Below are 23778 nucleotides of genomic sequence, written 5' to 3' on the forward strand. Positions count from 1 at the left end.
GTGAAAAATCAATTAAATAGGCTTATAGGCTGATTTCGCTGGTTCTAATAATTGAATACCGGGCTGAATATTCATTTTGGGATTTCCCGAATAAGTTGCGGATTGCAAAGGATGTGTGGATTTTTCAAAGGAGACAGGCAAAAGGTATTAACATTCTTCTTAACCCATTATTTAAATAATATTAGGGCTTATTATGATCGACTACTTAGTGATTAATTGTTGTACATAAAACTGTTGATTGCCGAGCCACTAGGTTTGGTCTAGTGGTGAGAGATTTGAGTAGTACGTTATAGGTCTTGGGTTCGAACATCAGCTCATTGTAAACAAATAAAACTGTTGATTGTCTAGTTTAGAGACGATTTCAATAATATTAGTGATTATTATGATTTACTACTTACTGATAATTGTTGTCAGAAAGCTGTTGATTTTTTAAATGTTTAGTTTAAAATATGCTAATAAAGGCGTTGGGTATCTTGAAATGCAGAGAAAGGGTGGGAAAATGTCTTGCATGATTCCTGCTAGAAAACTCAGCATTGCTTGGGGTGATGATAAGCGCTATTGGATGTGGACTACTATGCCTGACTCCAGGTACCACCCATTAACTTAGTTATATTATATACACTTGGTTTGGTATAACAGATTTAGGGGAATTTGTTGATGCTTTAAAATAAATGATGATTTAGGTTTTGATAGCAGAAAAAATATATTTAGGTTTGAAAAAATCTAGAGATATTTTAAAAAATCAAAAGCTACTTTTCATTTGTTTACTATCATAAAAATCATTTTTTTTAAGATGTGAAGCTAATAATACAGGTTCCTTAGTTTTTAAAAAAATAGATTCTAAAAAAGCTAGTAGCTTTTCATTTTGGGGTTAAAAATTATTTTTTTTACAAAATAATTTTCTAAGAAATCTATAACAAACACTATTAAAATGATAAAATAGATTTTTTTTTTCTTAAAAAAACTCAAACAAACGGATCCATAGTTGTGCTTCTGTGTGAGAAAATATTCTCTCAATGTCCTTTTCTTCTTGGTTGTTTGTAGAGATAAACACAATGACGGCTAGGGTTTCAATAATATCAAGATAACATTACTTAACAAAATAAGGATTATAAGATAATTTATAATAATTCTTAATGGCTTACTAGACTATTAATATATAAAGCCCAATACTTAAAACCCTAATAATATTATTATCTAACACTTCCCCTCAAACTCACGATGCATTAACAGATAATCATCGAGAATTTGTCAGACAAAAAACGAAATCATACTAACTCTAACTAAATATTTAATTTCTAATACTACCCCTCAAGCTAAAATTTACTAAGCTTGGAGCTTGTCACAAAATCAACCCTAAAAATAAACTAAATTAACTAATTGCATTAACCGAAGTAGGGAACCAGATTCGACTTCAGCTTCGGACTTCAGGCTTCAGATTTCAGGCTTCAAAGTTTCAGAGTTTCAAATAGTCATATTGTGAGTATTTCCTCACCGAATTCAGATATTCAGATTGTGAGTATTCTCTCACCATACAGATTACGAGCTTTCGCTCACTAGACAGATTGCGAGTTTTCGCTCACCAGACAGATTGTGAGTATTCCCTCACCAGACAGCTAGATTGCGAGCTTTCGCTCACCAGACAGACAGATTGTGAGTACTATCTTAACTCATCAGACAGAACCAGACAGAACCAGGCAGAACAAAACAAAACAAACTGCAAGAAATTAAACTAAACTAGGCATAACCAAATGAAATGGAACCAACCAACTGAAACGAAACAAACCACATTAAACCAATCAAAATTTTACCCGAGAACAAGCTTTCATCACAGTTCTAGAATTTGGTGCAATATGTGTTGTTATTTTTTGGTTTTGAAAATCGTTTTTGAAAATAATAGCAACTGTGAATTTATCGGCCGAGTCGCGGTTCGATACGCTCTCTTTAAGACGTTTCACGGCACTACCCAAATTGTGCAAGGTAGACTATCAACCGTGAAGTCCCCAAGATAAAACAGCCAATTCAAGCGAAATACCGTTAACTACTGCACTGTAGAAAACGGCCAGAAAAACACCTCCGATGGTTACTACGAACCAGTCTAGATTGATATGCAAATATCAATTCGAAGTGGTAAACCACTTTCTCTGAAACAACAAGAAAAAATAATTTGAAGTAAGAATATTGAGAGAGAGAAGAGAGAGTTGCAGTTTTTGAACGTGAAAAAATAATTGTGAGAACTGATGTGTATTTATAGGGAAAGAATGCAACTGATGTGGAGCAAGAAGTGGGAGAGAATCAAGGCCAGCACATCAAAACGTGGCCACGATTTCAGGAATCTCAGTTATGACTGAGTTCAAATTAATAACGGTAATAATTCCGTTTGACTTGACATTAAGCACAAAAAACATGTGCGTTTTTGAAGCCCAAGCCCAAGCCCAAGCCCAAGCCCAAGCCCGGCCCGGACCGAGCCTGTTGGATATTTGAATTGGCTTAATTTTGCTAAAACAAATATACTAACAAGATGTTGGAAAACATGTTACAACATCATATTTATTCAAGGAAATCTCGCGCATTTATGAGAGCATCTGCTATATATGGAAATCCACTTAAAGAGCACGCTTAATGGAGATTTGATCTGATCAGGAGCTTTAAGGATAAGACAAACTTAATGGAATAGCTGGATGACTTATCCTATCTTATAAAGTCCTTTAAACACTTTTGGAAAGTCTTGATATATCCTTAATGAAGATTGAAAAAGTATCAGATCATTCTTTATGATTCTCAAGGAGCGTCTGAGCATTTGTGAAGAAAGAGGAGCGTGCCTAATCATTATATATACGAAGACCAAGCTCAAGACTAAGTATCTCATTGAAAAATATTAGTTCACATATTGAGTCTTTGTTGAGTCTTTTATTGTTTGATTGTAATTCTTGCTTGTGGATTCTATAACACGAGTTAAGAAGTAAGTTTAGTATTTTAAGGTTACTCCTAAGCTTTGAAGTACGAAGTTTACCGTGTGTGATTCACTTGAAGATTTTAAGCAAGAGTGAAGTGTTGTCTTGGCAAGTTGTCGCCACATCATTCTTAACATTGTATAATCAACACAGGGTGTGTTGTGTGAGTGGAAGTGAGATGGGATCTCATGTCTAGGAGTTCCTAGGCAGAAGTTGCATGAGTAGTGTCGAGGTTATAAGGCGTAAACTAGGGGTTTGCTGGAGGTCTTAGTGTAAGACGTAAATCCTAGGGTTTGCTGGAGGTCTTAGTAACTAGAGCTATTAGTGGATTTCCTTCCTGGATTGGTATCCCCCAGAGTAGGCAGTTGGCTGAACTGGGTTAACAATTACTTGTGTCATTTATTTATTTTCTGTCAGTTTTTATATGTTATATAAGATGTGCCAACAATAGAAACAACGTTAATCATAAAATAGTTGTTGGGACATCTTAGACAACATCATTCTAGTGATACCAGAATTTCAATTGGTATCAGAGCAGGCACCCTGTTCTGTTATTTTGGGTGAGCTCCAGGGAAAGTACTTTCTGGTACAATGGATAAAGAAGGAGGGTCAGTGTCTAAACCTCCTTTACTGACAGGTCCTGAGAACTATGATTATTGGAAATCTCGTATGGAGGCTTTCATAAAATCAATTGACAGCAGGACATGGAAGGCTGTGTTACGTGGATGGGAACCACCAATGGTTCTTGACAAAGATGGCAATAAAACTGATGTCAAGAAGCCACATGATGAATGGACTAAAGATGAGGATGATCTGGCACTTGGCAACTCCAAAGCCTTGTATGCAATTTTCAATGGTGTGGATGCAAACATGTTCAGGCTTGTTAAGAGATGTATTACTGCTAAGCATGCCTGGGAAATCCTGAGAAAAGCTCATGAAGGAACATCAAAAGTTAAGCTATCTAAGCTTCAGATGCTCAAAACCAATTTTGAGAATCTCAGAATGAAGGAGGAAGAAACCATTCATGACTTTCAGATGAATGTGCTTGACTTTGCAAATTCGTTTGATGCACTTGTAAAACCTATCTCAGATGAGGAGCTAGTTGGAAAAATACTCAGATCTTTACCTAAAAGATTTGATATGAAGGTGACAGCCATTGAAGAGGCTCATGATCTCTCAAGCCTAAATTTAGATGAACTCATAGGATCTCTTCAGACCTATGAAATTGGTTTGAACAGAAGAAATGAAAAGAAAGATAAGAATCTAGCCTTTGCTTCAAAAAGTGCTGCTGATGATTTACAAATTGAATCTGAAGGTGAAGAAAGCTTAGCTGAGTCTATGGCTATGCTTGGGAGACAGTTCAACAAGTTGATGAAGAAAGTGGATCAAAGGTCCAAGCCAAATGGTCGATTCAACAACAACAAACAATCTAGCTTTCAGAAAAAGACAAGTGAAGATGAAAAAGGAGTGAGATGCCATGAATGTGAAGGTTTTGGCCATATCAGAACTGAATGTCCAACCTTTCTAAAAAGGCAAAAGAAAAGTCTTGTGGTTTCATGGTCTGACACAGATTCAGAGGAGGAAGAATCTGCCAAATTTGTTAATGCTTTAACAGGAGTTTGTGTATCTGACTCAGAATCATGTGATGAGGAAGTAACTTATGAGGCACTAGCTGCTACTTACAAAGATCTTCATAATAGAAGTATAGAAGTATGCAAAGCATTGGAGAAACAAAAGAAGATCAATGGCAAATTGCAAGCTGAGAGAAATGACTTACTCATGAACATTAATAATCTCAACATTAAGGTTGAAGATCAGAGTAGTCAAATTCGACAGTTGGAAATGGAGAAGTCTAACCTCCTGTGTAAAGTTGCTGAACAAGGTGAAGAAGTGATCAAGTTAAATGCTGACTTGGATCAAGTCACAAAAGTGGCTAAAATGATGACCAAAGGTACTGATGCCTTTGAGGAGATGTTACAGAGACAAAACTACGGGAAACCTAAGCCCATTGGTTTTGAACATGAAAGAGTAAAGCAGCAGATGAAGTTCAACAATGCCACTATACATACTCCAATCAACAACACGTTTGTGTCAGGAGGATTGTCGCAACATCTTATGGAACATCCTGTGCCCAGGTTCTATAACTCAATGTTTTAAGAACCGGACCGGAGGTCGAACCGTTGTGACAACTGGTTCAAGGGTCAACCGGTCGGATCGGTTCAACCGTTATTGAACCGTTTATATTGAACCGTTCATATAATTTTTTCACGTGTTTGAGTCTATGGTTGGAAAGGAAAGATTTTTGATTTTTTAACCTTTCAATTTCAATCCATCGTTTTTTTTAATTAAAAAATCAGTTTTTTTTTTTTTTTTTTTTTTAAGTGAGAGAAAAACCGGCCGGTTTTCCGGTTCACCGGTTCACCGGTTCACACCGGTTCACACCGGTTCATACCGGTTCACACCGGTTTTTGACCGGTTCCACTGACTAGCGGTTCTTGCTAGTCGACCGGACCGCCGAGGGCACCGGTTCGTGGTCGAACCGGTCGGACCGGCCGGTCCGGTCCGGTTTTCAAAACATTGCTATAACTGGACATGTCATCATTGTGGAAGGAAAGGACATATTAGGCCTTTCTGCTATAGGCTGTACGGATATCCAAGGAGAGTTCATCAAGAACTCTATACTCCTGTCTTTCCTAATGTTGCAACAAGACAGGAATGGAGAGAAAAGAAGAAGATCACAGGTCTGATAGCTCATACATCCTTGAGAGCTTCTTCAAGAGAAACCTGGTATTTTGATAGTGGCTGTTCTAGACACATGACAGGTGTTGAACACTATCTGGAAGACTTGAAGTCATATGCTACCAGCTTTGTGACCTTTGGAGATGGAGCCAAAGGAGAGATCAAGGGAGTTGGTAAACTTGCAAACCAGGGCTTACCAAAGCTAGATAATGTGCTGCTTGTAAAAGGTCTTAAAGCAAATCTAATCAGCATAAGCCAACTTTGTGATCAAGGCATGAAAGTTAACTTCACAAAAGCTGAATGCCTAGTTACAAATGAGCAAGGAGAGCTGTTGATGAAAGGAGTAAGGTCAAGAGACAACTGCTACCTCTGGATCCCTAAAGAAGAAGATGTACCAACATGTCTTATTAGCAAAGAAGATGAGGTAAAGTTGTGGCACCAAAAACTTGGCCACCTGCACCTCAAAGACATGAAGAAGGCAATAGCTAAAGAGGCTATCAGAGGACTTCCAAAGCTCAAAATAGAGGAAGGAAGTATATGTGGAGAATGTCAAATAGGGAAGCAGACAAAGATGTCGCATCCAAAGTTGCAACATCTTACCACAACAAGGGTACTAGAATTGCTGCACATAGACCTGATGGGGCCAATGCAAGTGGAGAGCCTTGGAGGAAAAAGGTACGCGTTCGTCATGGTAGATGATTTTTCAAGGTTCACATAGATTGAATTCCTAAAAGACAAATCTGAAAGTTTTGATGCATTCAAAGAACTTTGTCTTCAACTCCAAAGAGAAAAGAACTCTGCTATTGTAAGGATACGAAGTGATCATGGTAAAGAGTTTGAGAATGCAAGCTTTCTTGAATTCTGCATCTCTGAAGGAATCAAGCATGAATTCTCAGCTCCAATCACACCTCAACAAAATGGTGTTGTTGAGAGGAAGAACAGGACAATACAAGAGTCAGCCAGAGTGATGTTGCATGCAAAACATCTTCCATATCAATTCTGGGCTGAGGCCATGCATACTGCCTGTTATATTCACAATCGTGTCACACTCAGAACTGGAACTTCTACTACACTATATGAACTGTGGAAAGGCAGAAAACCAACTGTCAAACACTTTCATGTGTTTGGAAGTAAGTGCTATATCCTATCTGATAGAGAGCACAGAAGAAAAATGGATCCTAAAAGTGAAGAAGGATTGTTTCTTGGGTACTCAACAAACAGCAGGGCCTACAGAGTTTACAACCAGAGAACTAAGGTAATAGTAGAATCTATCAATGTTGTGATAGATGATTTGACACCTGCTAAAACATCTGATACTGAAGATGATGTTGCAACAACTTTGCCAACATCTGAAGAAGCTGTAGCAGAAAAGGAATCAGATTCAGATGATGAATCAACCATTCCTACACCTCGACCTGTGAGTAAAGTTCCTTCAATAAGAATACAGAAGAACCATCCCAAGGATCTCATCATAGGAAATCCTAACCAGGGAATTGCTACAAGAAGGACAAATGAAGTGGTTACTAATTCATGTTTTGTCTCAAAGGTTGAGCCTAAAAATGTAAAAGAGGCTCTCATTGATGAGTTCTGGATAGAAGCCATGCAAGATGAATTAACTCAGTTTAGAAGAAGTGATGTGTGGGATCTTGTTCCTAGACCCAATGATGTTAATGTCATAGGCACAAAATGGGTGTACAAGAACAAGTCAGATGAAAATGGTGTTGTAACAAGAAACAAGGCAAGGTTAGTGGCTCAAGGGTACACTCAGGTTGAAGGACTTGATTTTGATGAAACATTTGCGCCTGTAGCAAGACTAGAATCTATTAGGCTACTCCTTGGTATAGCATGCATCTTCAAATTTAAGCTGTACCAAATGGATGTCAAGAGTGCCTTTCTAAATGGGTACTTGCATGAAGAGGTTTATGTGGAGCAGCCAAAAGGTTTTGTAGATCCTGCCAATCCTGATCATGTGTACAAGCTGAAGAAGGCGCTTTATGGACTGAAACAAGCTCCAAGGGCTTGGTATGAGAGGCTGACAAATTTCCTTGTTAGTCAAGGATACAGAAAAGGAGGCCATGACAAAACCTTGTTTGTCAAAGAACAGGAAGAGAAGTTGATGATTGCCCAAATTTATGTTGATGACATAGTATTTGGAGGAATGTCTGAAAAGATGGTGCAACATTTTGTACAACAGATGCAATCAGAGTTTGAAATGAGTTTGGTGGGTGAGCTAACATACTTCCTTGGTCTGCAAGTCAAACAAATGGAAGACACCATATTTGTCTCTCAAAGCAAGTATGCGAAGAACATGATCAAAAAGTTTGGAATGGACACTGCAGCACACAAGAGAACACCAGCTGCTACTCATCTAAAGCTAACCAAAGATGAAAATGGCATTGATGTTGATCAAAGCCTATACAGGAGCATGATTGGCAGTCTACTGTATCTTACAGCCAGTAGACCAGACATCACCTTTGCTGTGGGTGTTTGTGCAAGATATCAAGCCAAGCCAAAGATGAGCCATCTTGTACAAGTCAAAAGGATTCTGAAGTATATAAAGGGCACCAGTGATTATGGGATTCTGTACTTCCAGACAAAGAATTCAACTTTGGTAGGGTATTGTGATGCAGATTGGGCAGGAAGTGCTGATGATAGAAAGAGCACTTCAGGAGGTTGCTTCTTTTTGGGTGATAATTTAATCTCATGGTTCAGCAAGAAGCAGAATTGTGTGTCTCTATCTACTGCAGAGGCTGAATACATAGCTGTAGGAAGCAGTTGTTCCCAGCTGATGTGGATGAAACAGATGCTGAAAGAATATAATGTCGACCAAGATGTCATGACATTATATTGTGACAACTTGAGTGCGATCAATATATCAAAGAATCCAGTTCAACACTCAAGAACCAAACACATAGACATCAGGCATCATTTCATCAGAGATCTTGTTGAAGAAAATTGTGTGGAACTCAAGCACATTGGTACAAGTGAACAGCTAGCTGACATTTTTACAAAGGCGCTTGATGCTAATCAGTTTGAATTTTTAAGGGGCAAATTGGGAATTTGCCTGCATGAAGAAGCATAGCAGTTACAGCAGTTGAGGCGTGCAAAAGGAAACCGTTTTCTCTCCCATCAATCAATGCACGCTAATTTAGGGAAATCATTACAAACTTCCCTTAAATGTGTCTGTACACGCAATCAATACACTTCCTCCCAAATCCTAATTTTTTATCGTGAACCCTATTCTTCCACTTCCAACTTCAACTTTCATCCATTCAACTTCCTGAACCTCAAAAAACATAATCCAAACATGTCTGAATCTTCCCAAACTACAAAGTCCGGTCGTTCTACTCGATCAAAAGCAAAGATCGAACCCTCAAAAATCATCAAGGATGCTGTACCGGTTACAACTGTTCGTGCTTCCAAACCCAAAGTTCAATCATGTGTTGCTGAGAAGAAAGGGAAGGGAAAATCGGTTGAAAAGAAGAAAACTTCAAAAGTAAGTGATGCTATCTCTCCATCTGATAATAAATCTGAAAAAGGAACTTCTAAAAGGAATAGAATGGATTATAAATCTAAGTTTGCTCTCTCTATGTCTGATTTGGTTTTTGAGTCGAATGTTAACACATCCGAGAAAACAACTGAAGTAGAATCTCAGAACCCTAAATCTGTGTCTGAAGTTGTTGAAACACTTATTTCAATTGCTGGTAACCCTAATCAAGATAATTTGGGATCTGATGCTGAGAAGAGAGATCTGAATGATTTGCCTGTTGATACTGAGATGGAAGACACTACTACAGAGGTTGAACCTAATATTGCTGATAAATCACCAACAATTGCTGAGATGGTGGCTGAAAAATCAACCCCTGTTGTTACAGAAGAAGTTGTCATGAAGGATGTTGAAACATTCTTGAATGTGAATGAAGAAGTTGAAACTGCAACTGCTTAGGAAGAACCTGTGAAGGAAACTGCTGCTGAAAAGGATGTTGAGACAACTGTCACAACATCTGAGTCCACAGATGAAGAAACTGGAACTGCTGATGAGGGTACTTCTGATGATGAAGGGGACACTCAATCTGAAGAGAGCAACCAGTCCATCCCCACAGAAGAACCAGAAATTGAAGCTGACAAATCTGCAGAAGCTGAGAAGGAAAAAGAAAAGGATGTAGTAGATGTTGATGACTATGTCACCACCAAGACTGCTGTAAAACCAACTGGTGGAATAACAAAAAGGTTGAGAAGCTGTACAGGGAAGGCTGTGGCCACTGCAAGCAAGACTCCTGCACCAAGAGTGAAAACAAAAGGTGTTGGACCTATAAAAAGTTGGAGTAAGGTTCTCTCCCCTCCTGCCAAGAAGAAGGAGACACTGAAGAGAAAGAAGGAGTCATCCAGTGACTCAGATTATGATGCTGCTGAAGATGTTGCTAACATCTCATCTCCAAACCCTAAGAAGGCTACTGCAAAGAAGGTTCCTCAAGGTATTGAAGAAGCCCCATGTGATAACATATCTTTCCATCGTGCTGCCTTTGCACTGAGATGGGACTACATCTACCAAAGGAGATTGGCTGTTGAGAGGGAATTGGGCAAAGATGCTCTAAAATGTCAAGACATCTTTGACAACATCAAGGAAGCTGGTTTGATGAAGACAGTCTGTGACTTCAGTCCCTGCTATGAGCTGCTGGTGAAAGAGTTTCTTGTAAACATCCCTGAAGAATGTGATAATCCACTGAGCAAGGACTACCACAAAGTTTTTGTCAGAGGTAAATGTATCAATTTTTCTCCTGTTGTGATCAATAATTACTTAGGAAGATCTGTAGAACCTAAGGCTGAATTAGAGGTTGCTAATGATGTTGTGAGTGCTGAAATAACTGCTGGTAAGGTTAAGGTCTGGCCCACAAAGAAGCTGATACCCACTAGTAAATTGAATGTCAAGTATGTCATCCTCAATAGGATAGGGTCAACAAATTGGGTGCCAACCAAGCATGCAACCAATGTTGCTACAAACCTGGGTAGATTTATATATGCTGTAGGAACCAAGTTTGACTATGACTATGGGACCTTTATTTTTTATCAAACCATTAAGCATATTAGATCAACTGCTGTGAAGATGCCAATAGCATTTCCATCTTTGCTATGTGGAATTATCTTAGCCCAATATCCAGACATCAAGGTTGTGACTGACACACCAAAGAAGAGAGAATCTGGTTTTACTTTTCATCATAAGCTTTTTGGTAATCATAATGTTACTGATCATGTTGGGACATCTGCTGCTGGAGCTGGTGTTATGACCAAAAAGGCGATTCTTGCTGGTTTAAAGGTTCAATGTCAGGAGATAGATAAACAGCAGGCTGAGCTTGAGGAAAGAAAGAAAATGTTCCTGAAGATGATTGAAGGACTGGAAGCTGATGAAGTACCTGTCAAAGCTAGTGCAAATGTGGCTGCTGCAGGTGAACAAAACAATGCAGATGAGGATGAAGGATATGATACTGCTACATATGAGGATGAAGCTTCTGATAGCAGTGATGATGAATGATCTTGTAATTTTTTTATGTTTTGCTGAACTTTGTTATTTGGTTTGTGGGTTGTTTTGAGCCCTGGATTTAGCACCTTCTGAGTGCATGGTCTGTACTTTAAATTCTGCACTTTGGATATTTTACTTTCCTATTTTGGCACATTTTGTGGCTAAAAAGGGGGAGTAGCATTTTGGTTTGTTTGGTTTATTTGTTTCTGCTACATGTTGTTCTGTCTTTTGTTATGACATGTTTTAAGTAGCAGTAAGCAAGTATTCAGGGGGAGTAAAATTTGTTACCCTGAGATGATGCACAAGCTGATAAAGTCAGGGGGAGTTTGCTGCTGAATGGATGCTGCCCTGATCGGACGAACATGTGCTAGAAGATGTGCTCCCATATGTCACAACAACTTTGATGACATATGACATATGATATGATTAATAATTTGCTCTAAAACCACGTTTTATTTTGCTCGAGGCTATTTGATGATAACTCCGCTGCTGCTGCCTCTGATGCATATATTTTGTTTAAATGATGCTCTAACATTCCTTCTTTTGTGTGATCATGGTGATTTGAAGGATTGCGCTTTTTATATCTCTCAAAGGTAATGGCCTGAAATTGTTTTAGCCAAAAATTGCCAAAGGGGGAGATTGTTGGATATTTGAATTGGCTTAATTTTGCTAAAACAAATATACTAACAAGATGTTGGAAAACATGTTACAACATCATATTTATTCAAGGAAATCTCGCGCATTTATGAGAGCATCTGCTATATATGGAAATCCACTTAAAGAGCACGCTTAATGGAGATTTGATCTGATCAGGAGCTTTAAGGATAAGACAAACTTAATGGAATAGCTGGATGACTTATCCTATCTTATAAAGTCCTTTAAACACTTTTGGAAAGTCTTGATATATCCTTAATGAAGATTGAAAAAGTATCAGATCATTCTTTATGATTCTCAAGGAGCGTCTGAGCATTTGTGAAGAAAGAGGAGCGTGCCTAATCATTATATATACGAAGACCAAGCTCAAGACTAAGTATCTCATTGAAAAATATTAGTTCACATATTGAGTCTTTGTTGAGTCTTTTATTGTTTGATTGTAATTCTTGCTTGTGGATTCTATAACACGAGTTAAGAAGTAAGTTTAGTATTTTAAGGTTACTCCTAAGCTTTGAAGTACGGAGTTTACCGTGTGTGATTCACTTGAAGCTTTTAAGCAAGAGTGAAGTGTTGTCTTGGCAAGTTGTCGCCACATCATTCTTAACATTGTATAATCAACACAGGGTGTGTTGTGTGAGTGAAAGTGAGATGGGATCTCATGTCTAGGAGTTCCTAGGCAGAAGTTGCATGAGTAGTGTCGAGGTTATAAGGCGTAAACTAGGGGTTTGCTGGAGGTCTTAGTGTAAGACGTAAATCCTAGGGTTTGCTGGAGGTCTTAGTAACTAGAGCTATTAGTGGATTTCCTTCCTGGATTGGTATCCCCCAGAGTAGGCAGTTGGCTGAACTGGGTTAACAATTACTTGTGTCATTTATTTATTTTCTGTCAGTTTTTATATGTTATATAAGATGTGCCAACAATAGAAACAACGTTAATCATAAAATAGTTGTTGGGACATCTTAGACAACATCATTCTAGTGATACCAGAATTTCAGAGCCGAGCCGGCCGGACGGACGGCGGCGGCGCGCGCGATATTCGACATTGTGTGCGGTCTCCCTTTCTTACAAAAGTGGGTACCCCAAGGGCACACCCTTGGTTGCCACTTTGTGGTATATAAACACTACTAAAGGTAGTGACCCATCCAATGTGGGACTTAAATGTGAACTTTTTCAAATTCACACCTTTAGTTCTTTCACTTGTGTTTACATCTATGCCAAGTTCATCATACAAGTAGCTAAGTTGCTAACTTGTTCAACAATGTTCCAACAATCCCCCACTTGAATTTAAAAAAGTTGTCTCAGAAGTAACGATAAACGTTTCTTTAAGATTATGCATAAGCAAAGGTGACGCTTGTCTTGAACCTTTACATAGCGAGTAAGAGCCTGATTTAACAAGAGTGACGCTTGTCTTGAACTCTATCTCAGATTTTTCTCAAACCCGCACATAACCTTTTCCTAAGGTGTTTTCTCAGCCCGTGCATTTCTGGCCCTGCACGTATATCCCAGTTTCATGAACGTTCTAGGAGTTCGCCCCATAAACTCCATAGGAACCGGCCTCAGTTCCACATTCATATAGGTGAGTCTATCTAAAGTACCCCTGAAGTGTGGTACTCCTCTGACACAGAGTATAGATTTCATTAAGAGTTTTATTAACTCATCCTTTTTCACTTCAGGATACATGCTTCTTATACTTGCATGTTCATTCCCTATTACTCATGACTTGTTGTTTACCCATTGAAACCTAATTCTTGGGATCTCCAGTCTTTTAGGTTGGGTTACCATCATAAGTAATTCACAGTAGGCATTAGTCCCATCTTAACAGATGTATTGTAGACTTTCTCTCTAGCTAGTCCTTTCGTCAAAGGATCGGCTAAGTTATCATCAGTGCGTACATGATCCACTCTAACAGCATCTTTAGTGAGCAAGTCTCTCACGGTGCTGTGCTTTCGTCTTATTTGACGTCTTTTACCGTTGTAAAAACGGTTCTCAATTTTTGCGATAGCCGCGGTACTATCACAATGGATCAACACAGCTGGCATTGGCTTTTCCCATAGGGGAATCTCGGATAGCAAGCATCTCAACCAGCTTGCTTCTTCACTAGCAGTTGCTAGTGCTATCATCTCAGACTCTATAGTGGACTGTGCCAAGATGGTCTGTTTCTTAGACTTCCATGATACAGCTCCTCCGGCTATACTAAAAATGAAGCCACTCGTTGCTTTGGAATCATCTGACAAGGTGTTCCAATCAGCATCACTGTACCCTTCAAGTACAGCAGGAAATCTCAGATAATGTAATCCGAGGTTCATGGTCTTTTTAAGATATCCCATGACTCTATTTATAGCTTCCCAGTGCTCATTACCAGGTCTACTGGTAAACCGGCAAAGCTGTCCCACGGCATATGCAATGTCGGGTCTAGTGCAATCAGTGACATATCTAAGACTGCCAATGACGCTCGCATACTCAGACTGTCTAATACTATCACCAGTGTTCTTAAATAATTTTACACTGGCGTCACAAGGAGTATTCGCAGTTTTACAGTCGAAGTATCCATATTTCTTTAGAACCTTTTCCACATAGTGAGATTGGTCTAAGGAAATCCCTTTTTCAGAACGAGTGATTTTGATTCCTAGAATCACACTCGCTTCACCAAGGTCTTTCATATCAAAGTTGTTGCACAATAGTGATTTCACAGCATTTACGGCAGAAAGGTTTGATCCAAAGATGAGCATGTCGTCCACATAGAGACATATCATAGTGCAAATGTTGTTATCTGACTTGTAATAAATACATTTGTCACTTTCGTTGAGTTTAAACCCATTTGATACCATTAAATTATCAAACTTTTCATGCCATTGCTTCGGTGCTTGCTTGAGACCATAAAGAGATTTTTCTAATTTACAGACCTTAGTTTCTTGGCCATGTACTACAAACCCTTCAGGTTGTTCCATATAGATTTCTTCTTCCAAGTCACCATTTAAAAAAGCAGTTTTAACATCCATTTGATGTACTTCTAAGTTATAAATCGCAGCAATTGAGATAAGTACTCGAATGGATGTAATTCTCGTGACAGGAGAAAAAGTGTCGAAGAAATCTATATTTTCTCTTTGTCTAAAACCCTTGGCTACAAGGCGAGCCTTGTATTTATCAACAGTACCATCAAGTTTTAGTTTCTTTTTCAAAATCCATTTACAACCAATTGGTTTGCAGCCTGGTGGCAAGTCTACTAAGTGCCATGTCTTGTTGGATTCAAGAGAATCCATCTCATCATTTATAGCTTCTTGCCAAAGATCAGCATCCATCGATGACAAGGCTTCTTGAAGATTTGTAGGATCTTCATCTAATGTATAGGCCGCATAGTTCGGCCCATAATCTTTAGCAACTCTTACTCGTTTACTCCTTCGGAGTTCTGTTTCTACTTCATCATTGCTATCCATATTCGGTATCACAGGAATGTGATTCTGTTTAGGAATATTACTCTGTTCGGTGCCCCCACTATTTCTCGATTTGAAGGGAAATTTATTTTCATAGAAATATGCGTCAACAGATTCTATGACCACTTTTGCATTCAGGTCGTAAAACCTATATGCTTTACTGTTTGCCGCATAACCAATGAATACACATTCATAGGCTCTACTAGCAAGTTTAACTCGCTTCGGATCCGGTATACGGACATATGCTAGACATCCCCAAGTTCTCAAATAAGACAAGTTTGGTTGCCTTTTCTTTAATGTCTCATATGGAGAGATCATTTCTTTAGACTTGGGGACTCTATTCAATACAAAGCAAACAGTCAAAATAATTTCCCCCCACCAATGGGCAGCGGCACCAGAGTTCAACATAATAGCAACGACAAGTTCAGTAAGAGTCCTATTCTTTCTTTCTGCTTTACCATTCATTTCAGGGGAATATGGTGCAGTCGTTTCATGTATAATTCCATGTTGTTTATAAAATTCATTATATAAACTAGAATTATATTCAGTTCCCCTATCACTTCGAAATCTTTTGATTTTTGTATTAAATTGATTTTCAACTTCGTTAACAAACACTTTAAACATATCAAATGCATCACTTTTATTCTTCATTAAATAAACAAATGTATAATCAGAACAGTCATCTATAAAAGTGATAAAATAGCGTTTGTTATTTCTAGTTAAAGTTCCATCTAATTCACATATATCAGAATGTATAAGTTCCATAGGTTCAGATTGTCTAATTACTGATTTATGTGAGCTTTTAGTAATTTTAGCTTGACTGCAAAATTGACATTTTTCTACATTATCAAAATTTAATTTTGGAATTAATCCTAAGTGACTTAAATTTGAAATAGAGCGAATATTAACATGACATAGTCTAGAATGCCAAACATTAAAATCACACAAGGAATAAACGGAAGTAGAAATTTTATTCAAATTCAAATCAACATTCAATTTAAACATGCCATCAGTGGCGTACCCTTTCCCAATAAAAGTACCATTCTTAGTGATGGTATACAAGTCTGCCCCAATAGTCTGACTAAACCCAGCCTTATTCAAAAGAAAACCAGAAACAAGATTCTTTTTCATCTCAGGAACATGTAAAACTTCTTTCAGAATCAAAGTCTTTCCTGAGGTGAAATTCAGCTGAACTTCTCCAACACCAGCAACATCAGAAGTGTGGGCATTGCCCATCTGCACTTTCTTGTTCTCAGCACTCGTGTATGTTTTAAACATAGCACGTTCATAACAGACATGGCGAGTGGCGCCAGTATCTATCCACCATCCATCAGTTACACCGACCATATAAATTTCGGTGATCATAGCAGTATATGCTTCATCAGTAGCATTTACCTGAGCATTCAAAGCAGCAGGTCTAGGCCTTTTCTTGCCTCTACATTTTCTTGCTACATGACCTGGTTTCCAGCAATTGAAACAGAGGAATTCACCAGATTCATTCACAGGAGGAGGTGGAGGCTGTTGCTGCCTTACAGATGGGGCCCTAGGTGGGTTCCCATTCTTAATCCGGTTTTGATTGCGGTTCTGATTCTTAAGAGGTTTGCCCGTAGGCTTCAGAGCCGCACCGAATTTCTTTTTGTTGTTGGAGACAACGAGAATTTTTTCTTCTTCTTTCTGATCTTGTTTTCGAGCCTCTTCTTCAATGCGAAGACGAGTAATCAGACTCTCGATGGAAAATTCTTTTGTTTTATGACGAAGCTTATTTTTAAAATCTTTCCAACCAGGGGGCAGCTTGTCTATTATCACAGCAATCTGAAATTGTTCATCTAAAGGCATACCTTCTGTTATTATCTCATGAGCTATTTTCTGGAGTTCATGAGACTGCACCTCTACAGACCTTTCATCCACCATCTGGTACTTCAGGTACCGACTCACAGCATATTTTTTCACACCAGCCTCTTCAGTATCATATTTCTTTGACAATGCTTCCCAAACATCACGAGCAGTACTGTATGTTCTATAGTAATCATACAGGTCATCTTCCAGTCCATTAATTATGTAGTTTTTGCAAACATAATCATGACTGATCCAAATTTGTTTTTCCTTTTCAGCTTGCAAAGCCTGGGCTCTTATCTGGTCTGTGTCACTATCTTTTTCACCAGACATAGATTTTTCACCGTTGGTAACCGTTTGTTCCTTTGTTCCTGAACCAGAAGCAGCAGGGATTTCAGGAACAACAGGAATAGGCTCTTTCAGAACGTAGGCACATTTTTTCAAAGTTAGAAAGAAAAACATTTTTTGTTGCCAACGTTTGAAATGAAGACCTTCAAAAATAAACGGTTTCTCAGTATTACCAACAGCAGAATTACCGATAACTTCTTCAGTTGCCATGATAGTTTGAAACGTCTTAAAATTGTTATTTTTCGGTTTTGAAAATCGTTTTTGAAAATAATAGCAACTGTGAATTTATCGGCCGAGTCGCGGTTCGATACGCTCTCTTTAAGACGTTTCACGGCACTACCCAAATTGTGCAAGGTAGACTATCAACCGTGAAGTCCCCATGATAAAACAACCAATTCAAGCGAAATACCGTTAACTACTGCACTGTAGAAAACGGCCAGAAAAACACCTCCGATGGTTACTACGAACCAGTCTAGATTGATATGCAAATATCAATTCGAAGTGGTAAACCACTTTCTCTGAAACAACAAGAAAAAATAATTTGAAGTAAGAATATTGAGAGAGAGAAGAGAGAGTTGCAAACGTGGCCACGATTTCAGGAATCTCAGTTATGACTGAGTTCAAATTAATAACGGTATGTGCGTTTTTGAACCGGTCACACTTAGTGAAAATTAATTAATTTTTTCTTTCACTTCTGAGTATTAAAAATTAAGATATCACCAAGCCCAAGCCCGGACGGACGGACGGCGGCGGCGGCGCGCGCGCGTGTGATATTCGACATTGTGTGCGGTCTCCCTTTCTTACAAAAGTGGGTACCCCAAGGGCACACCCTTGGTTGCCACTTTGTGGTATATAAACACTACTAAAGGTAGTGACCCATCCAATGTGGGACTTAAATGTGAACTTTTTCAAATTCACACCTTTAGTTCTTTCACTTGTGTTTACATCTATGCCAAGTTCATCATACAAGTAGCTAAGTTGCTAACTTGTTCAACAATGTTCCAACATGTGTTCTACCACATCAATTTATTGGACACAAAAAGCAAATCAATTACTTACCAATAATTGATATCATTGTTCTTAATATCAATTACGTACCAACACGAACAAAAGCAAATCAAACCGAGAAGAACACCATCCCAAAAGAACCTTTGAACCAATGGGATGCGAAAACAAAACAGTCTACAAGATTCTAATCGAATCAACCAAATGACTAACAAAAATAAAACAAACCAAAAGGACTAACCAGATCACTAATCATCAAAGAGCAGAGCAAACATATTCCCAAACTTTTGGGAACTCACAGCGGAAGCCAACATATGTGGTTCAAGGCGGATCGAAACAAGCTCTCGATACCATGTTAAAGTTTAAAGATAAACACAACGACGGCTAAAGTTTCAATAATATCAAGATAACTGTTGAATATTGCCTTGAAATAATGTAAAAATCAGAAAATCATGTTTTGGTAGATTCTGCCTGCTCACGCCCAGGCGTGGGAGCTGACGCCCAGGCGTGAAAAACTGGGCTGAACACTGCCTGCTCACGCCCAGGCGTGGGAGGCTGCGCCCAGGCGTAGTGCCTGCGGGCCTATATATATGTTATGCGTTTTCTGACTTTTTTAAGGTGATTTTAGAGTTTCTAAAGCCAACAAAAGACTAGGGTTTATTAGAGAACTTCTCTTGGGCATACTCTAGGGTTGGGGATTGATTCATCACCTTGTAAACACTTATTGATTGAATCTCTTGGTCATGGGGAGAGATTCGGGAAAATGGTAGAATTTAGGATCAAGGCTAAATTCTTGCAACTCTTGTATTGAATCTTTGTAATCAAGTTTTTCATTGATAGTGGAATGGAGAGTCTCTCTCCCCCAGACTAGGTTGTTATAACCGAACTGGGTAAACAATATCTCGTGTTCTTTACGTTTTCGCGGTTTATCTTTTGTTATTGTTATTATTGTTATTCTCGCTTGTTGATTGCTTTAATCCATTTGCTCCACACACGGTATTGGTGTGATTCAATCCGAATTCACAACAATAACATTACTTAACAAAATAAGGATTATAAGATAATTTATAATAATTCTTAATGGACTACTATACTATTAATATATAAAGCCCAATACTTAAAACCCTAATAATATTATTATCTAACATTTCCTCTCAAACTCACGATGCATTAACAGATAATTATCGAGAATTTGTCAGACAAAAAATGAAATCATACTAACTCTAACTAAATATTTTATTTCTAATAAAAACAAATGCGTTGAATAAGCTATTCCCACTTCTGCTAAGATTCAACTGTCTTTTGCTATCATATTTTCAACTGACTGTTGGTGAATCTTCTATTCCAAACTAGTGAAAATGATTGACTAGAAGGTGCCTGTGTTGTGTTCTAGACTCCACATCATATATCCACATCCATAGCTACCCATTTGATTCATACTAAAATTCAAAGCACATTCTATCAAACCAGTACTTGGACAAGTTTCTGACGTCCTTGTTTGATAACATAGAGTCCAGGAACCGAGGCAGGAATTAGGTTTAGGGGGATCGGAGTTAAAAGTATTATTTAATAAATAAAAATTAAAATTTTAAAAACACTAGAACTTTGACCCATGTTGTGCATGAGTAATTAGGTGTAATATGTAATAATAAAAAATAAAATACAAAAATTCTAAGAGCATTTTCAATAAGAGTAGTATAGGGAATTTCATGGACTAATTATTCTATATTTGTTTATGTGCTTATTTTATATTTTATATATTTTTTAAATAATTTTGGAACCCCATCGTGTTGTTTACTTATTAAAAAAAATTGCTGATAACTAAAGGTTAAAAAATTGATGATAATTAAAGGTTAAAAAAAAAAATTAAAGACATAATCAAAAACATAAACTTAAGTAGACATCCATAAATAAATAAAAATTGTGATTAATTCCGCCGTTCAAATTTATTGAAAACAGGGTTAACATATTAGAATTCCTAAATTCTTTCATAATTGAAGCACATGTTTTAGCGGTTGAAAGGTTTTATTGTAAGTAAGGGATGCAGGTTCGATGACAAATATGTATTTTTTTAATATAAAGCTGCAATAAAAAGAAAGAGAAAATGAGAGGGGAAAAAATTTGGTTTAGGGTTAGCTTATGTTAGCAAGCTTATAATATAAGAGATTATCAGTTTTTAATTGTTTAAATTGTGCAATGAAAATTGATGGTGCTTAATTGTTATATGAAATCTTTCCTATGAAAGTTGATGGAGCTTAACACTTTGTGGACATAATTTAAATCACAATTGGTCTGCTAGTGCATATTGTATCAATTGATCATCGGTTAATATTAAATCTGCAATGTTAAAATCAAAATAATGAATGTGATTAGTGACATGACTATGGTTGTGTTTGGTTGTATTGCAAAAAAAATTGATTTAGCAGAATTGAGTTTGATAATAACTTTCTAAATTACACGTGATAATAACTTTCCAAATCTCACATGATAATTATTCTCTAAATTTATGATCCGGTAGAAAAAAAAAATTATTGATCAGGAAAGACATAAAAATATTTCGTGATGAATAATATAGTCAACAATAATTTTGATATGATATACTTTCAAAATTGATGGTGCTTATCAATTATTGCACATAATTTTAATAACAATTGATATACTTGTCATAATGGTTGGAAATATTGTCTTGTACTGGAGTGTTGCGGGTTCGAATCATAGTCAAGACAAAATTGTATTATTTTTTAATAAAAATTTCAAGACAAAATGGAGGGAAAACAGGGAAAACAAATTAGGGTTTAGAATTTGCTTGTGTATACAAGCTTATAATATAAAAGATAACATATAACATATATAAGAAATTATAAGATAAATTCAAATTTAATATTGTTTTTGTGTATCTCCATTTTTATGGGCTACTTTTTTTAAGTTAAGCTTTTTGCCCATCTATTTTCACACTTATTGAAATTTTGATCTCAACTCATGCATTTTTCATAAAAATTGTGACTTTTACGTATAAAAAAAGGTCAATTTTAGTTTTAAAAGAGATATTTTATCTTTAAATTCAATATTAGTGTCCTTATTGGTACAAAAAATACGATTTTTAAGGTAGAAATCATCCTCTGAAATCAAATTTACAACAAATGTATAAATAGAGTTTAAAAAGCTGAATTAAAAAAGGGAACATTTTCGTGATGAGTTTGATAAAATAGAGGGGCCAAAAGAAAAATTAAACCAATAATATAATAATATATTAGTATAAAAAATAAATAAAAATAAAAATTAGTGGGGACCGTGGCCTCTCTCACACACAGCTTCGAAAACAAGGATTTTTTTCCCGTGGGACAGGGATGGAGGCAAAAACTCCTCCGCGGGAACTTCGGGGCGGGGATTAAGGAAGAACCATCCGTCCCCGCGGATTCCCCGAATTCATCCATTACACTTAACTATATATATTATTACTATATTAACATAAATATAACATAATTTTAGTAACTGAGGAGTCAATGTCCATTATTTTCTCTACTGTTCGTTAAGAATTTTGATAGTTCATTTCGTTACCTTAGTCAAGTCCCAAGACTTACCAACTCTAGAAAAGTGCCTACTTTCTCTAGACTCTTCCACTCCTGTACGTTGTTCTAGTGAACTCTACCCTCACTCCTTGGTTATTGATGCATTATTTGTTGTTTTTATTTTACAAAAAAAAAAAAAAAACTGACATATAAATTTTTTACCGAAAAGTATAAAAATTTGCTAAAATTCGATGTATGTGGATCTCCGCGGATACCTTGGGGATCTGTGCGTATGGGGATGAGGACAAATATTCCGGCCCCATGGCTGGGGACGGGGAATAAAATGGGGCGGGGCGGGGGACGGGGAAGCTGCCTTCGCACATTCCCTGCCCCATTGACATTCCTAATGACAACAAGCCACATAAGTGGATTTGCATGTGGTGCCCACAACTAACTTGTAACAAACTTTTGGATTTGCATATGGTTTGTTCTCATTGAGTGATGAGTGAATATACCCTCAAATTATGAAGGGGTAAATTAGAAAAATCATTTTCCGCATTTGGGTCCTAACATTGTGGCTTAAAATTAGGAGTCTGTTCCTCTGTATCAATCACTTCCTGTTTTATCAAATATCTACTATGGTGGATTTTTTGACAACCCCTATGGCTAATTTGTGAAGGATAGCAGTAACATGGCATTTTATGGTGGAGATTTTCTTCCATCCGTCATTGATAACACTTCACTTCAGCAAAGTATCAACAGCACATATCCATGCTCTTCACTTATCTGTCTCTTCCATCAAAGTTCAGCTTGAAGCACCAAATGCCTTCATCTATAATACTGCAGTTATTTTCACTTCACCTGCACAGGTTCCCTTTTTGATCTTAATTGCTACGACAACCAATCCTATTTATTTTTCAATTTAGCACTTACTAAAGAGGTCAATAAGAAAATACTATATAACAACTAGTTACTTATATTTGCCTATCCCAAATAAAAATATAGACATATAATGCATCACTTTCAGCTTTTCTGTTTGTTCGTATATTCTAATCTTTGGAGAACTACTACTTTTGGACAGGTTCCCTGAAGTTGCTAAGCTTCTTGAAGTGTGGTGGTTTGATATTTATGGGATGATAAACACCATTCAGCTGTCCCCAAATACTCAATATGCAGCTTATTTTGTGTTTCAGATGATTAATGCGTCGGGATTTCGGGACCTTCCTGTGGAGTTATCTGTTGGTGTCAAAGGTGGCCGCAATAGTACTAAAATTGTCTGTTTGGATTCAAATATGGAAGGTTGGCAGTACCACACAGTAGGATTGCAACGTCCTAATGTGCGAAGTGATGGGTGGTTGGAGATTGAGATGGGGGAATTCTTCAATTCAGGCCTAGAAGTTGAAGAAGTCCAGATGAATGTTAAGGAGCTAAGGAAATTGAAGAAGGGTATCTTTATTGAAGGAATTGAAGTTAGGCCTAAGTAAAACTATTAAGCAACATTCCGTGAACTATGCAAGGGGTCTTGCGTCTTGATGGCAGAATATGTTTGAGGATTTTCAACATATTATATATGGTAGTACACATATTTTTGTGTAACAAACCGTTTCTTCGTAATGTATGATGTATATGTACTAGTTTTATTACTTGCCATGGTTCCCTATATTGGGATATTTGTGTTTATATTTGTGTTTTGGGTATGAGCTTACTACTGATTGTGATGTAATACGAATTTGCTTCCGTTTATTGATTTGTGATTTGGAGCCCTCAAGCTCTGAACGCTGGGGACTGA

The 23778-nt window shown here is 37.4% G+C and overlaps 1 protein-coding gene across 3 annotated transcripts; it reads left to right on the forward strand.

Moving 5' to 3' along the window:
* LOC123903203 (F-box protein PP2-B10-like) lies at positions 1 to 23778 on the forward strand. 3 transcript variants are annotated; one of them, XM_045953130.1, is made up of 4 exons: positions 116 to 144; positions 485 to 588; positions 22669 to 22858; positions 23071 to 23778. In XM_045953130.1, the coding sequence occupies exons 3-4, from the start codon at positions 22761 to 22763 to the stop codon at positions 23471 to 23473; spliced, it is 501 nt and encodes a 166-aa protein (XP_045809086.1). In that variant the 5' UTR covers positions 116 to 144; positions 485 to 588; positions 22669 to 22760; the 3' UTR covers positions 23474 to 23778. The 3 variants fall into 3 exon arrangements, with proteins under 3 accessions (XP_045809085.1, XP_045809086.1, XP_045809088.1); XM_045953129.1 differs by lacking the exon at positions 22669 to 22858 and having other exon boundaries at positions 1 to 144; XM_045953132.1 differs by lacking the exon at positions 116 to 144 and having other exon boundaries at positions 483 to 588; positions 22674 to 22858.

This window comes from Trifolium pratense, linkage group LG1 (assembly GCF_020283565.1).
Source record: "Trifolium pratense cultivar HEN17-A07 linkage group LG1, ARS_RC_1.1, whole genome shotgun sequence".
In the NCBI taxonomy this organism is placed as follows: domain Eukaryota; kingdom Viridiplantae; phylum Streptophyta; class Magnoliopsida; order Fabales; family Fabaceae; genus Trifolium; species Trifolium pratense.

Coding starts and splice junctions, on each gene's coding strand:
- LOC123903203 (XM_045953129.1), top strand. CDS start 112: ATGTGTGGATTTTTCAAAGGAGACAGGCAAAAG. Junction 145..484: donor TCAAAGGAGACAGGCAAAAG/GTATTAACATTC, acceptor CTTGAAATGCAG/AGAAAGGGTGGGAAAATGTC. Junction 589..23,070: donor ACTACTATGCCTGACTCCAG/GTACCACCCATT, acceptor ACTTTTGGACAG/GTTCCCTGAAGTTGCTAAGC.